The 16,256-nt window shown below is 36.6% G+C and overlaps 1 protein-coding gene across 50 annotated transcripts in view; it reads left to right on the forward strand.

Annotated features, from left to right (window-relative positions):
• F5 (coagulation factor V) overlaps positions 1-16,256 on the forward strand; it is a 72,468-nt gene that overhangs the window by 14,531 nt on the left and 41,681 nt on the right. For all 50 annotated transcript variants that reach the window (XM_050784228.1, XM_050784248.1, XM_050784238.1 and 47 more), the window contains exons 4-6: positions 11,238-11,450; positions 12,697-12,840; positions 15,115-15,336. In XM_050784228.1, the coding sequence (XP_050640185.1) occupies positions 11,238-11,450; positions 12,697-12,840; positions 15,115-15,336 (579 nt within the window). The remainder of the gene's footprint in view (positions 1-11,237; positions 11,451-12,696; positions 12,841-15,114; positions 15,337-16,256) is intronic.

Below are 16,256 nucleotides of genomic sequence, written 5' to 3' on the forward strand. Positions count from 1 at the left end.
AGGGAAATCTCTTGCAACTGGTAATTATAAAAATTGTTGCTGTTGTAAGTTTCAAGAGAAGAAAAGGAAAAGGTTTTGGAGTCCCCTAGACCTGCATTTTTCACTGGGTTCTTACTCTTTAATATTTGGGAGGGCAAGTTATCTAATTTCTCTGAATTCTCATATGTTCATCTTAAAATGGGAATAATAATACATACATTGAAAGATGGTTTAAGGCGGGGGTCAGTAAATTTTTCTGTAAAGGGCCAGATAGTAAGTTTGTTTGGCTTTGCAGGCCGTAAGATCTCTGTTGCAAGTACTCAACTCTGCCTTTTAGTACAAAAGCAGCCATAGACGATACTTTCTTTTTATGGCTTTGGTTACAGATGCCAGAACTAATTAGCTTTATTACCTTATTCTTTCCCTCAAGTCATACACCAGAGTAAAACTGCCTCTGACAATACAATTTTATTTACAAAAACAGGCAACTGGTTGGAATTGGCCCATGAGCCACTGACACAGTGACATAGAACTAGCCTGATATAGGCTTCCTGGCACATAGATGACACTCAGTAAGTGGTATTTGGTGGTAGTGAGACTAGAAGTATTAATAGTATTAGACTTTTGGACATACTGAAGTGGTCAAGAAAGTAAGCTTCAGAGGCAGACAAGTTAAAATTCTAGCTTTATCATTTCTGATTCTACGACTTTAGCATCTCTGAGCCTCAGTTTTCTCATCTATAAAATGGAAATGATTATAACCACCCATAAGATTGCCTGAAATTTAAATGAGATCACTTAGGTAGAGAACTAAACATGGCTCCTGGGATCTGATAAGCTCTCAATAAATAATGATGACAATGATGGCAATGATCATAAAGACAATAGCGATGCAAGTTATTGTATCAGCTGCTGAATAGTAAGTACCTGATGTTAATATGGTTCTAATTATCCCATTATGCTGATGTTTGGATCATTGTAAGCATCGTAGAGTTCCATCCGACACTGGTATGAAAAACTGTATGCAAATTGTAATAGTTGTTGGTATAATAACATTTTAAAATAATTTCAGACTTCTAATGTTTCACAAATATCTTTCCTTCTCCCACATGTTCCAGCCATCATACCTTTGAGAGAAGAATTGAGTAGGAGAGTGGTTTACGTGCAGGTTTTAGAACTAGACTAATAAGTACAAATCCTGGCTCAGTGACTTTTATAAAGTTATTTAACCTCTGTGTGCCTCATCTTTCTCATCTGTAAAATGGGAATAATAATCATATCTCTGTCATACAAGTTTGTTGTCGTGAAATCTTAGAATAATGACTAGCATATAACAGACACTCAATAAATATTACCTATGATAATAAAGATAATTCTTCAATTAAAATGTGTTCAAATAATTTAGTATTTATCTGAAAACTCGTTAGTTTCAGAAAAAAAATCAGAAAGTAATTTTTAAATTTATTAATTTCTATATAAACTGTTGTCAAACTCATTCCCACTAAGGTATAAGTGACTGATAATAGGTCAATGAACTACCTTCCTTAGGAGTACTTGCATTAGCACTTAATCTTTGGCTTGAGGAAAAACAATGAAGCATTAACTGTGGCATTGAGATTTCTTTCAAAGTGAGTTTGGCAAGACTCTGAGTGAGGTAGTGTGCACAGGAGTTTCTCCTATGTTCTTAAAATCACACAATGACATACATGAAATCAGTCATACAGTGACATAGTGAACAACCACCTCACCTACTTATGAGGCTTCCAGATGACTGCATCAGGAGTTCAGCAATGTAAAGAAGAAGGGGGAGAAACCTCAAAATATCAAAATGTCACATGCAGTTTTCATTTCAAATAAGGGAGGAGGTAAGAATTGTAGACTTTGTACCCTACCTGCGCTGTTTGCACAGTGAACGAACCTTGCAACATTATCCCTCTTCCTTTACTGTTTGTTTGTCCCTATATTCCCCACAGCCAGCAATTATTTATGAGCAATTGTTTAAAATACTCCCATAACTTTCACTGGAGACATGATTATTGCTGTATATTGCCTCTGGTCCTATGAATCTAAGAAAGGTAAATATATATTGGTGGGGAAAGTAAAATTTTACCTTGGAAATGAGATGCAAATATAATAAACAGATAGTATCTTTTATGGTAAGAGACAAGCCTTCTAAGTTGATTTTATTATGCCCTCTGCATTAAAATAAAACATCTCCTTCTCCATGTCTGACACTCAGCCTCACCTATAGCCTCCCTCTGTGGTTTGAGCTACTTTTTCTAGGAGTGGGGATAAACTAACTGCATGCTGAACCAGTTACATGAGAATCCAGATTCCTCTATCTCAGAGGTAGATATTTGAGAGATGGGTGGTAGTGAGGGGTTAAGATAGTATCACATTGGCTTCAGAAACCACAACAGAACACAAGGCAACTCTGGGTTACCCTTTTTGACAGAATGGACAAACGGTGATTTGTAAAAATGCTTATAATGGCATTTCCTTTAATAATGTATTTAATAAGACTGTTTTAGATCAGGGAATAAAATATCTGCAACTGTAACTAATCACTTAAAAACTATCACGAAAGGGTTTCAATTTGAGGTTACATTTTCAGAAACTCTATAACTAGCATGCAACAAATTGACTCTAAAGCTGCACCTTTGAGCAAAGTTTGTTGTTCAGTAAAATTTTCAAAATTGTTTTGGTCAATTACCTTTAAAAAGCTTGTTTCATAGAGAATTTAATACTATTATTTTCTTTTAGTTATATTCTCATATTTTAAATGTATGAGTTGCATATGCATGTCATGTCACAAAATTAGTTCTATAATAGATGACCATCTGCTGATAAGCCAGGTCTCCAAATGAAACATGTTTTCTGCCAGACATTGTTCCTTGTATCTAAGTGTTGCCAAATTCTCTATACAAAAATTTACCTTCTAGGTTGTTCCAAAACATTCCAATGCTCGACTTAATGTAGGTGATTACGTTTTTTCACTTTTCATCTGAATATTTTGGCCTTATGTAGATACTTCCTTGAGTATATGATAAACACCTGAAACAAACTATAATGGCTATGGTTTGTATATTTAATAAATCACAAAAATGTGGATCCCTTTTCCAAAGAGACTTGCAAGTCCTGTGCAATGAAATCAGCTCTTTATAAAACATCAGCATTCATTTTCCCATTGCCTACATTATAGCTTCTAAAAGAATGTTCTGAATCTTTGGATGCATTGAAGCATTCACTAAGTTTATTAACTTAGGAGAGGAAGAGTTGTTCACAAAATAAATAACAAGGGAGAAGTTACTGAGCGAGCACCCTAATGGGTAACCAAAAAGGCTCTTTATGTAACTTCACTTTCCCAAAGCGTGTATGCACCATTTTTCATTTTAAAAAAATACTGGGAGCCTTTGGCAAGTAATTAGTACATCATGACGAGTAAATGCAATACAAAGCTGACTATCGACTGAGCAGGAAATGAATAGAACTGAGTAAATATAAAGGAAGAGCTTCCCTTGTGTAAAGATTTTATTCTAGCAAGCAGCTGAACAAGGACTTTCTGTGCTGTAGCACAATAGTTGTCCCTGTCCATTTCTCTTTTCAGTTTAGAGCTTTACTTTTTTTATTTTGATTACAAAGTCAAAATCACATTCACCAAAACTGCATCTCACAAATGCTTCCTCTAAATAGCTGTTTGTATTTTATACTTTATATTAATGTATGTTGCAAAATTAAAGATACAACAAACCTGTTTTATTCTAGGCTAAAGGTAAACTAATTTGAAGTTAAAAGAATAAAAGCATTGATAAAATTATACCCCAATGATCTCATTAGCAGTTCTCACTCAGTGTGATTACAGAATATATCCTATGTGCAAGTCTATATTGTTCACTATTTGATTCAAGATGCTCATAAGTCAACTTTCGGTAGTATACTAAATTAACATCATTCATTTAATTATTTGAAATTAATCTTATATTTAACTGACAAGTGAATGTGAAATTCTGAGTAATTTAGTTTGGTCAATTAGACAGACATTAATTTGTGTGACTAGAGTAACCTCTCATTATCTATCTCAAAATATCATGTACACAAATATATACAATAATTTTTTAAGCCCAGTATGTGTTAAAATAAATCTAGGTGTGAAACACTGATCGTTTATAAACAGGTTCAATATTGTTAGAAAATCAGTTACCCTGCTATACCTAGCACAAATGTTATAGCTTCTTAGGCAATTTTTAGATACTTACATTGGTTGGTTCTCATTCCAGATTGACAGTGTGTTCTAATTGTAGCCCTAGAAGAAATCTAGAGGTCAAACCTATCACAATTAGGGCACCAACATGTACCCTAGAGTTAACTAGGATGAGCCCCTCAGGGGCCCAGGCCCTGTCTTCTTTACATTTTTACTCTGGCATTTAGCACAGAGCTTGGAACCTAGTGGATGTTGATGGTCAAGATCATGATGATATTAATCATTACTGAACTAAACTGAGGGACTGAGGACTGATTAGAAAGTAGGGACTATGCATTATTTTCCACTTGCTTAAAAATTATTGATTTTGCTGATAATTTTGAGCAGGTACCTTGTCTTACTTATTACCAAAAAAAAAAAAAAAAAAGTATTTTTACCAAAAAAGTCTTACTTACTTTTATCACCTTTGGAATAAATATATCACGGCAATGGACTGGATGTTTGTGTCCTCCCAAAATTAATGTGTTGAAATCTAACCCCCAGTGTGATGGCATTAGGAGATGGGGCCTTTGGGAGATTTTTAGGTAATGAAAATGGAGCCCTCATGACGAGATTAGTGCCCTTATAAAAGGGACCCTCTCACTCACCCTCTTTCTACCATGTGAGGACACAAGGAGAAGATGGCAATCTACAACCTGGAAGAGACCCTGCGCCAGAGCCCAACCATGCTGGCACCCTGATTTTAAACTTCCAGCCTCCAGAACTGTGAGAAAGACGTGTCGGTTGCTTATAAGCCACCCAGTCCAGGGTACTTTGTTACAGCAACCCAAACTAAGAAAATCACCGGTTTCTATCTTACTCACATGTGTTACCAGAACTCAAGCACACTTAAGATATATCTTATCTAAAGTAGAACATAAAGGAAAGAGGCTGTATTAATTGCAACATGGCTGGGAAAGAAAATACTTAACCAACATGTAAACATGTATTCCCACAGGCCACCAGAGCATTTATTAGGAGCTAGAAATTTTACAAATATTTTCCAGTCCTCATAACCCATCAAAAAGGATAAAGTTATCTCTAGAAAAAGGATTATATTATCTTAAATTATAAATGAAAAAACTGAGGCTAAAAGGGACTTCAAGAAACCTTCCCAAGTTCACACAGTTAGCAAATGATACAACAACCAAGATATTTCAACTCTGACCCTAAAGTTCCAGTGCTTTCTCCCACTATCTAGCAGGAGAAAGTATCATTAACCATATAATCTCACAAATACTGAATTTCAAATGGCGATGAGTGCTGTTAAAAAACCAACAACAAACAAACATGTATCACAATCAGAGATCAAGAAGGGTGTAAGATGATATCTGATCTGACGTCTGAAGAATAAGCACACATTTACCCTGAAGAAGAAAGGGAGGAAGAACTTCAAAAGTTATCTCCTACCCTGCAAAGAATATAATGCTTTGTCCTTAGGGGAGCTTGTGAAAGCAGTGGAAAGAATATCATTTTCTACTATAGAAATACCCTGTGATGTTTTAACCATTTAAAACAGTGGAAGCTGCCTGTCCAGAAACATCATTTTTCAACTTTATGAGGCCATGTAGCAAGAAGCATTGAAGAAGGGCTGTCATGCTTGATTCAAGATAGATAGTGCAACTCATCAACTAGCCATCCTAATTTCAGTTAATACACAAGGTCTGACCTGAGAGGGCAACTCTCCTTATCAGTCCTGTTTGTGCTTTGCTATCAAAGCTCTTTTGTAATCTTTCACAGATAATGCTTCCTGCTTATCAGTGGAGACTTTCTCCATAAACATTTTTTCTTTTATAGACTAGAATTATGTTATAACTTACAGGAAGTGACTTAAGCTTTTATCATTTCTCAGCTCTTGACAGTTTTATTACCAAAGTGAAAGTACAGCCTATAGTAAATATTAGTTATTAGTGTCAAGCTATGCTTCGGGTTGTGTTGGGGGAAGACACAACAAAGTCCACTTTATGCTAGCACAAAGTTCACAAACTCAGCTGCCTATAGTAGCCAGATGAGTAGTTCAGTGAACAAAATTGGTCCAGTAAGGACTGATAATCAGAAAGCAGAAGATGGCAGCTAAGATCCAGGTCCAACCAAATTCTGTGCAGGAGTTTGGTCCTGTTGTTAACCAGATCTCCAGGTTTTTGTTTTTTAAAGAGAAACCAGATTCTTATATAATTACTCCAGATTTTTAATGTTGGTATTTAACCTATTTTAACATTATGCAATCCTAACAACACACAGCCGTGAGCTTTGACTTGTTGACCTAGGCTCTAGCCCATAGGACCTTACATTTTAGAAGTTTAATAAATATTCACTGAGCATCTTCTTCATGTTCATGTTCCATGCTCCTCCAGGTACCTATGGAAGGCACCAGAGACACTAAGATAAATACAATCCAGCACTTTTCCTTGAGGAGTTCACACTTGAGTGACCAAAATGTGCAGGACACAAATACTTATGATTTAGTAGAAGAAAATGGAATTAGTCATGTAATCTCACAGGCATTTAATTACAAATTGTGATGAGTGCTGTAGAAGGAAAATAATGTGTATCAGAATTGGAGATAAAGGTAGAAGTGAACTGATATTCAAGGTGACGTCTGAAGGATGAACACATATTTATCAAAAGGAAGAAGGGAGGAAGAGCATTCTAGGCAGAGGGAATGGCATCTGCAAAGACCCTGAGGTAGGATAGAAGTTGGATGTCTGGGGAACTGACAGGGGACCCAGGGGACAAGGAGCCCACAGTTAACAAGGGAAAAGACATATGATAAGACTGAAGAGAGAAGTAGAGGTAAATCATACATGGACTTGTGGTCCACATTAAAGACTTTATGCAAGAAGTAAATCTAGATATACCTACTCAACTTATGGTTTCCATGCTCAGAACCTCATGAGGTACATTGCACATCACTGTAGTACCTGAATCCTTCATTGCTAATGAATGGATGTGCCTTATTTTCCACTCCCACCTGGAGAATCCAACATATGCTGATGCCATGAAAACTCATGCAAAGTGTTTTGAGTGGAATAGATTTTCCACAGTTGGGATGGGGAAAGGTACAGTTAAAGAAGAGAAGCTGACATTGCTGAAATGTAAAAAATATTTTATATGGAAATTTAGCATCTCCGACTTTGGCTTCTGAACATAAGGAACCAGATTTACCTTTTTTCTTAACAACTAGATAGGCAGACAAAACATATAAAACAGAAGTTTTCAGACATCAAATGACAGACAACTCAAGACAGTGAAAGAAGAATAGCAAACCAGGTGTGCCCTATGAGTGCCTAAGCTTACTGCCTGAAGAGAGTTTCCAGGGAACAGCACAAGCAGGGAGAACCCAGATAGAGTCTCTATGGGTGAGGAAACAGAGTTTGGACTTCAGAGAAGCCTAAGTGACTGAATTTGTGATTTGTAGGGCAGAGTCCTGGAGAGGACAGTATAATCACAGAGAAAGAGCTCTTGAGAATCTACAGAGAGGTTTTGTCAAGTTGAATACTGATCTGCACATACATGTGAGGAAAGTACTGAGGGTAAGAAAAATGTCATTTGAAAGGAACAGTTGGAACAGTCCCTGGACCTTACGCAGGGCCAGTAACCATTTATGTTCCTACCATCAAACACAGAAAGACTTCCTAATAAATGAGCAGTGGATAGAATTCTCAGAAGGATTTAGAAAGAGTAGGTGGATAAAATTAGACTACAGGCTGCTGAGGAGGCAACGGAATAAAAACTAAGATTTGAAAGAATCAAATTGATTTCAAGTATCTTAACTGTGAATAAAACTCAATACTAGTTAACAAGAATGCAACAAACAACAATGTAAATTCACAATGTTAATAAAAATAAACAAGTATTAGAAGAAGCAGAAAGAGATGACTCATAACCAAGAAAAAACAGATTTAGAAGTGAAAGAGAAAATAGAAGCAGCAGGCAGAGACAGTGGGACAGCTATCATAAATCTTCCCAATATATTCCAGAAAACAGAGAAAAGCATGAGCATGATGAAGAGATAGAGAATATAAATATGCATACACAGAACTTCTGTAGATGAATACAATTGCTGACATGAAAAGTAAAACAATAAAGGATAGAAAATAAAGGTAAAAAATAAAGGATAAAAAATTATATATTGTAAACTGAAGGACAACACTAATACAACAAACACTGAATGAAATTAATAGCACATTAGACACTGTGAAAGGAAATGGTAGAAAATATTAACACATTGCAATAGAAACTGTGCAAAATGAAATACGGAGAGTAAAAAGGCTGAAGAAAGTGAACAGAGCATCAGTGAACTGTGGGACCATATCAAGTGATCTAACATATGTGTAATTGGATCTCAGAAGTAGCAGGAACAGAAAAAGTATTTGAAGAAATAATGACTGAAAACTGCCCAAATGCAATGAAAACTACAAACCAACAGATTCAAGAGGTTTGACAAAACTAAGAAGGAACATGAAGAAAACCACATCAAGCCACATCACAATGAAGTTGCTGGAAACCAGTGATAAAGAGAAAATATTAGAAGCAGTGAGAGATAAAAAGACACATCATATACAGGGGAACAAAATGAAGAAATGATAGCAGACTTATCATTAGAAACTATGCAAACCAGAAGACAATTAGGGACATCTTTAAAGTGTTGGGAGGGTGGAGGATAGGGGAATCTGTCTATTTAGTATTCTATACCAAGCAAAAAAACCTTTTTAACATGAAAGCAAAATGAAGAGTGCTTTAGACATACAAATGCAGAAATAATTTCTCACTAGTACAGCTGAAAAAAAATGCTAAAGGAACTCCTTTAGATAGAAGAAATATTATATCAGAGAGACATTTAGATTCATAAGAAGGAATGAAAAGTTCCAGAAGTTGATAAATATAGTGAAATTTTTTTCTCATTTTAATCTATTAAAAAGGCAATTGATTATCTAAACGTTAAAGCAAAAATAGTAACAATTAATTGTGGGGCATATTATGTATATATAAATAAAATGTATGACAATAGCACAAAGGATAGGAGGGAAGAAATGGAAATATAGTATTGCAAAGTTCTTACAAGTGAAATAGTATAATATTATTTGAAGAAAGTCTGTAACAAGTTAAAAATGTATTATATATTGTAAACTGAAGGGCAGCACTAAGAAAACAAAGCTAATAAGTCAACAATGGAGATTAAACATCATTAAATATACTCAATCCAAAAGAAAATAGAAAGGAAGGGGAAAAGGAATAAAGACCAGGTAGACAAATAGAAAATAAATTAAATCCAACTATATAATCAATTACATTAAAAGCAAATGGAAAGAACACTACAAGTAAGAAACAAATAAGATTAAATAAAAAGGAATGCTAAACAGTATGCAGAATTTAAGAAATCCACTTTAAATGAGAGAGACAAAGATAGGTAAAAAATAAAGGATAGAAAATTATATACCATACCAGTTAACACTAATCCAACACAAAAGGGTATATAATGATGATTCCATTGATAAGACATTACAGAAAAGCCAAATCACAGTGAAATAAAGCAGATTAGTGGTTGTCTGGGCCCGGAGGGCATTGGCTACAAATGGCATGAGGAAATGTTTTGGAATGATGGAACTCTTCTCTATCTTGATTGGGACTATAGCTATAAGACTGTGTAATTTTTTAAATCAAAGCTCAGCAAATATTATACTTAAAACTGGTAAATGTTATTATATGCAAATTATACCTCAATAAAGATAATGAAAGGAAGAAAAGAGGGAAGGAGAATGGGGAAGAGGGAAGGAAGAAGACAAAGAAAGGAAGAAAGGAGAAAAGAAAAGAAACTAGGAAAGTAAAAAGAAAAGAAAGGGAAGAGAAAGGAAGGGGAGGGAAGGCAAGGAAAGGATTAATCATTTCAGTTTTTAAAAATTATAGTTGCTTCAGTAAGAGTAGTTTTTATTGGCCTTTTACGCCATCATGTAAAACATTTCAGGCGTTTTTTGTTTGTTTTTTTTCCCCAGATCCTTGTTGTCTGCCTATATCCACACTGATGTTCTCACCTTCTTCCTTCAAAGAATTTATCAAGTTATTGTACCAAACAAAAATAACTGTATCCCAAAGAGAAATTCTGGCACCAGCTGATGATAGGGAATCTTTCACCTAATTAAATGAGGAATTCCTCAGGCAGAGGAAACTGTCCATTCCACTTGGTGATCTATGGCACTCACCTCTCTCCTTCCTGACCTCACTTGCTCCGTTTTATTATTGAAAACCTCACTCAACCCTCTACACTTCTTTTAATATTGAGCATCTCAGTTCCCTGTCTTCAGTAAGGAAGACCAATTTCTTCATCCTCTCCCTCTCCTATCAGTAGGGAAAGTCCAGTATACATGGAGGTGTTAATGATGGGTCTTTGGGGGCACAAAGTACAAAGTAAGACTTGTAAGTTTCAGAGGATGGACACATTTCATATTCATACAAACAACGAGCCTGCATATGGGAGTTAGACGCTGTGGCTCGGGGGAAAAAATTGAGATAATCAGATAGCTAAGATGAAATAAAGAGATAAAACAGAGCTGAGGGTCACAGCAGTCGGAAAGAAGATCTGAAATAACAAAACAAAACAATATATAAACAACTCTGACTATCCTCCCATCTCATGTTAATAGGCTAAGTATGTCTTGTTAAACACCACAAAGAAGATATCACCCATTCTTATATTCTGAGATGTTTTACTGATCAAAGGTGATTCAATTCTCTGATAATATTTAAATAATAATTGTTCAGGTACCCTGGAAAATTAACTTGCTTAACTTTAATTTACAAATAACATTTGTTATTCTTAAGATCACCATGGTAGCAAAGCCTTTGTAACTACATGAGCATAGAAATGGGCATACGTGAATCTTTCCAAATAATAAAAGTTCACTATTGAAGGACATATGCATCTCCAGAGTGCTCATCTTAGCTATCCCCAGATTTGAGAGTGGTGAAAATGCAATCCTCAGAAACTGCCCACATGTCTTGATGGCTCTTACTCCTCCAGGTGCTTCTTACCTTGACCACACATTCCCTGTGGAGAAGATGGATGATGCTGTGGCTCCAGGCCGAGAATACACCTATGAATGGAGTATCAGTGAGGACAGCGGGCCCACCCATGATGACCCTCCATGCCTCACACACATCTATTACTCCCATGAAAATCTAATCGAGGATTTCAACTCTGGACTGATTGGGCCCCTGCTTATCTGTAAAAAAGGTAAGAACACTCCCACCAAAAGTTTCAACAACCAAATGTTGGAATGGTCAGGAGTTCTGTCATGGGACAAAGCTTGGGAACATCTCGGTAACTTCATGTACATCAAGCAGAGGAAGAGGGCACGGATCATTGTTTGACAAGAGAAAAAAATACCTGCTATTTCAGGGTGTGGATCCACCTCTGTTTCTTCTCATTTCTCCTTCATCTCAGTCCTTAAGATTCTCCCAAGCAAATTCCTGTTTGAGAGTGTGTTCTGATGTCATGCTTGTATGATCTGTAACATTTACCTCAAGGCCAAAGTCTTTTAGAAAGTATACAGCAGCCTATACTCTGCTGAAAGAGCTCTTGGAAAGAATATTGGCTAACATATTTGACATATCCAAAATTTGGGCTGGTAAGTTGTTCTATAAACATGTTAAATGCCAGCTTCCTTTCTTACAAACAAGTTGAACACTTTGAGTGGTAGGTTTCAAACACACTCAAGTGACTACAAGAACTTTTATTGGCTGGGCTTCTTAGGAGCAAGATTGGATTTTCATTTTATCCCATGAGAATCCAGCCCATCTTTCATTAAAACAAGCAAACAACCACAGCGAGCCACAGCACGGGAAACAACGTGATGGACTCACCATCTGCCTATACCTACACTCAGACCACACCTACATAGCTTCCCAATGTATTTACTCATTATACAAATACTTGTTTTTCATTTCCTAGTATATATAAGATACTGTGATGGTACTGAAAAAAACCTTAAGACTTACGAAAGACTCTTCTTTCATTTTACCATCAGCAGCATGTTTTTCTCATAGTGAGAATGGATTAACGCTGATACTTCCAACCAGTTATTGAATGTCCCCTTTCATATACAAACAAGATGACAGCATTAAACTTGGGGCATGGTGCTTTTACCAACTGAGCTAACGTATCTATATACTGTTCTGTTGAGACTGGAGGAAATGGATACTTGTAGAGAGTCTTGAGAGTCATCAAATGTTTTCTTCCCAAGCTGGACGAAATAAAGCCTGTTCCCCAAAGCAACAAGGTGTCAGAGAAGACAGTGTGGCACCAGATTTTTAATAACCCTAGAACCACTATTACTTAATATGCTATTTTAAAAAGTAAGAATTTCTTCAGGTTGCTGTCATTATGGTTGATCGCTTGCCCTAAACTCTTTGCTATCCAGGAAAGCTAATGAGAGTGTTCTGTCTGCAGTGCTACTGAAAACATGTCTTTCCTTTTACAGGGATCCTAACTGAGGATGGGAAACAGAAGACGTTTGACAAGCAAATCGTGCTACTGTTTGCTGTGTTTGATGAAAGCAAGAGCTGGAGCCAGTCATCATCCCTAATGTACACAGTCAATGGATACGTGAATGGGACAATGCCAGGTAACACGAGGGCTGTGCACCATTGAACAACAGTAAAATCATTAGTAATTTTTCAGTCCTGTTGTTTTCTTCAAAGCACTAGAGAAGTTGACCATACTCACTGTTTTGCAACTCCCTATCAAGAGGGAAATATTTTCTCATCTGTCTTTTAAAAACAGGAAACAGAAGAGACAAATTAGAAGCTAGAGAAGAAATGTGCAGCCTTGTTAGGTATAGTGACCTGAGTAGGTTTCACCTTGGCCTGCACTTTGAAAAAGACCTTCAGGGTATCAGCTCAGTCTCTCTCTCCGAGTTCTGCAGTTCCTGCTATGTATGTCCTTCAGGGACAAGCCCTAGCAGGAAAGGTCAGCAGGAAGATTGCAGTAAAGATGAACAGATTAGGAGTAATCCCCAACACACACACACACAAAAGACCAGCATTTCAAAAGGCGACAGAAGAGTAATATTCAATGGCGTCTAGAATATTTTCTCTTTCCATTTGCATTTGGGCTCTTATGAGAAGGCAAAATCATAGCAATCATTAAGAGAAAAAATAACTGACTCCCTCTTAGACCACATATCTTCTATTTCTCTCTGGTAGAACTGACCTACAACTAAAGATCCAGGGTATATGATACTAGCCTGAGGGAAAAACATTAAAAAATTATAATGCCGCTTTACTAAATAAACCATATTTCAAAACACTAAACTTCTTAGAGGTTATTCTGTAATGCCATCTAAAAATCACAAATGGTTTCACTTACTAAAACATAAATATTGTTAAGAGTTGAGATCTGGGTAGTGTTTTTAAATTGTATTCTATTTCATTTGACTACATTTTCCACTTGGTTTTCTGAAAATATACTCATATGACTCTCAGTGTTGATCCTGAGTTCCAATACTAGGAGCTTGTAAAAACTGAAGCTTAGTTAACTGACCTCGACCTTAGATAATCTGAGTTCAGACCTCACTCGCTTCTCTACCTTCTGTGGCCCTGGATAATTAGCTGTCTCAATGTGCTTACTTACAAAAGTGGACTAACTATTTATCCTAATATTTATTTCCTGGCAGAGTGAACAATCTGTGTAAGTATAAGGATGCCAAAAAAAGCAAAACCATATGCACAAAAATAAAAATAAATTGATCTGAGCTTAGAGTTTATGAATTTATAGTTCCCAAAAGAATAATTGGGGGTAAATGGGACAGAGTAGGGAAAGACCATCAGTAGAAACTAAGAATAGTAAACATTTGTAAAACCCTCTGCCTTATAAAGCAGAATAAATTGAATACATATGATAAATGCTAACACAGATATGTTAATTGCTGAACTCAATATGAGCATTTATTTGGCATGGATAAATGCTTCTGCCAAAGCCTCCTAGTGATGCAAGGAATCCCAGCTTTGTTGCAATGGTCTCCTAAAAAAGACAAGCCTTTGTGTGGGTGAGGAACTGATTCTCAGCCCTGATTTCTAGTATCTAGTAATTATGTATCTGAGATGTAAAACAGAAACCTAAAAGCCAAGGATGGAGTCTCCCCACAGAGCAAATGAGCATTTCCCCAGTGACTGTAGGAGCAAAGAAGGAGCAAAACTAAGTTTTTATATTCAGTTATCATTACTCCTTCCATGAAAAGCTCCCAATGGCCCAACATAATGAAGACTTTTACACTGCATTTTAAGGAGAGTATGCAACCCACAAAGTGATTTTGTTGACTTGTCATTAAAACAATCAAAAAGTGAATAAAAATAACAATTGAAAATCCTCACATCATCTTCACATCTTCTTCCCTTTGGCAGAGCTTTGACCACTAGAGCTAGAGAGCTGAGAGGATTAAGTGCTTGAACTCAGCCCTATTGGAGGTTCCGGTGATTTGACTCCCTCCAGCCGAGATCAGATTGGGGTGACCAAACATTCCATTTGCCATGGACTTTTTACCAGTTCTAATAGTGAAAGTCCTAAACCTTGAGAAATCCCTCAGAGCAGGACAGTCGGTTACCTTCTTGGCCTAATCCTTTAGCAATCCCTGTGTTTCTGAGTTAACACTCGCCATCTCTAGGCTCTGTTGTTACCTGTATAATGCCATTTATCACAATGAGTTGTGACCGCTTGTTTGCTGGTCACTCAGATGTCTGCTTTTGCAGGGCACAAACTACAACTGGAGTGTCTGTTCCCTTGAAGCTTTATTCAATGCCTGACACACAGCAGGTGCTCAATACATTTGGTGAGTGAATGTTTGATCACAGAATACTTGACTGAATGCTTATTTTGGCCTGTGTCTCTCCCTGTCTCTCAGATATAACAGTTTGTGCCCATGACCACATCAGCTGGCATCTGCTGGGAATGAGCTCGGGGCCAGAATTGTTCTCCATTCATTTCAATGGCCAGGTCCTGGAGCAGAACCATCATAAGGTCTCAGCCATCACCCTTGTCAGTGCTACATCCACTACCGCAAATATGACCGTGGGCCCAGAGGGAAAGTGGATCATATCTTCTCTCACCCCAAAACATTTGCAAGGCAAGAAACTCTCCTGACAGTCTTGCTTCTGAATGCAGAATGCTTTCTTCCCAGCACTAACTCTCTCTTTCTCCTTGCCCTTGCAAGCCACCTGCACCCCAGAAAAACTTGCTTTGGTTCCTAACAACCAAATTTAGATACTTTGCTCTTAGATTTATAACTCGCTGTTTGGGGATGGAGAAAGTGAAGGAATTGACAAAGTTGTTTTTTTTTTTTTTTTTTTTTTTTTTTTTAATTAAACAAAAGCTGAAGAGGTCTCTAACTTCCTCGAAAGAAGAAAAGAGGAAGGAAACAAAAGCATACATAAAGATATTCTTTCTTGGGGTTACTTCATATGCAGCCAGAGAAAAAGACCTAGATGCTAGCACAAGATAAACTGCAAATTTACAGAAGCACTAAGTTGTAGAAAGTGTAAAAGGTTAGCATGAAAACATTAACCTTTACAGTGGGATGAACACAAAGTCTAGCATGGAGAGGAACTCAATGAATGTGTGTTGAATGGATCATACACGGCATATAAACAGCTGAGGGGTAAGCTCCAAAGAACACCGGTGAATTCAAGTGGGAAAATAAATCAACCCAGGTTATGTGGTATCGTGTAAACAGAATAATGGATTGTTCTACTACACATTTTTGCTTTAAAACTGTTGAGAGGAAGGTTCATATAAACAGAGACTAAAATCTAAGGAGATGATATCACTATAGGAAATCATTTTGTTACCAAAATAATGTATAAGAAACATACATAAGGAAGAGATACTTCATGAGATCATTTCTGTTTCTTTTCACACGCAGTAGTCAAAATTATATTCAAAATAATAAAACCATCACGACATCCGTGGAAGACAGAGTTCCCAACAATATTAAAACAACAATGAAACTGTTGTTTCTTTGTTGAAGATAAGTGTGTTATGTATTGT

This window comes from Macaca thibetana, chromosome 1, assembly GCF_024542745.1.
Source record: "Macaca thibetana thibetana isolate TM-01 chromosome 1, ASM2454274v1, whole genome shotgun sequence".
NCBI classification, from domain to species: Eukaryota; Metazoa; Chordata; class Mammalia; order Primates; family Cercopithecidae; genus Macaca; species Macaca thibetana.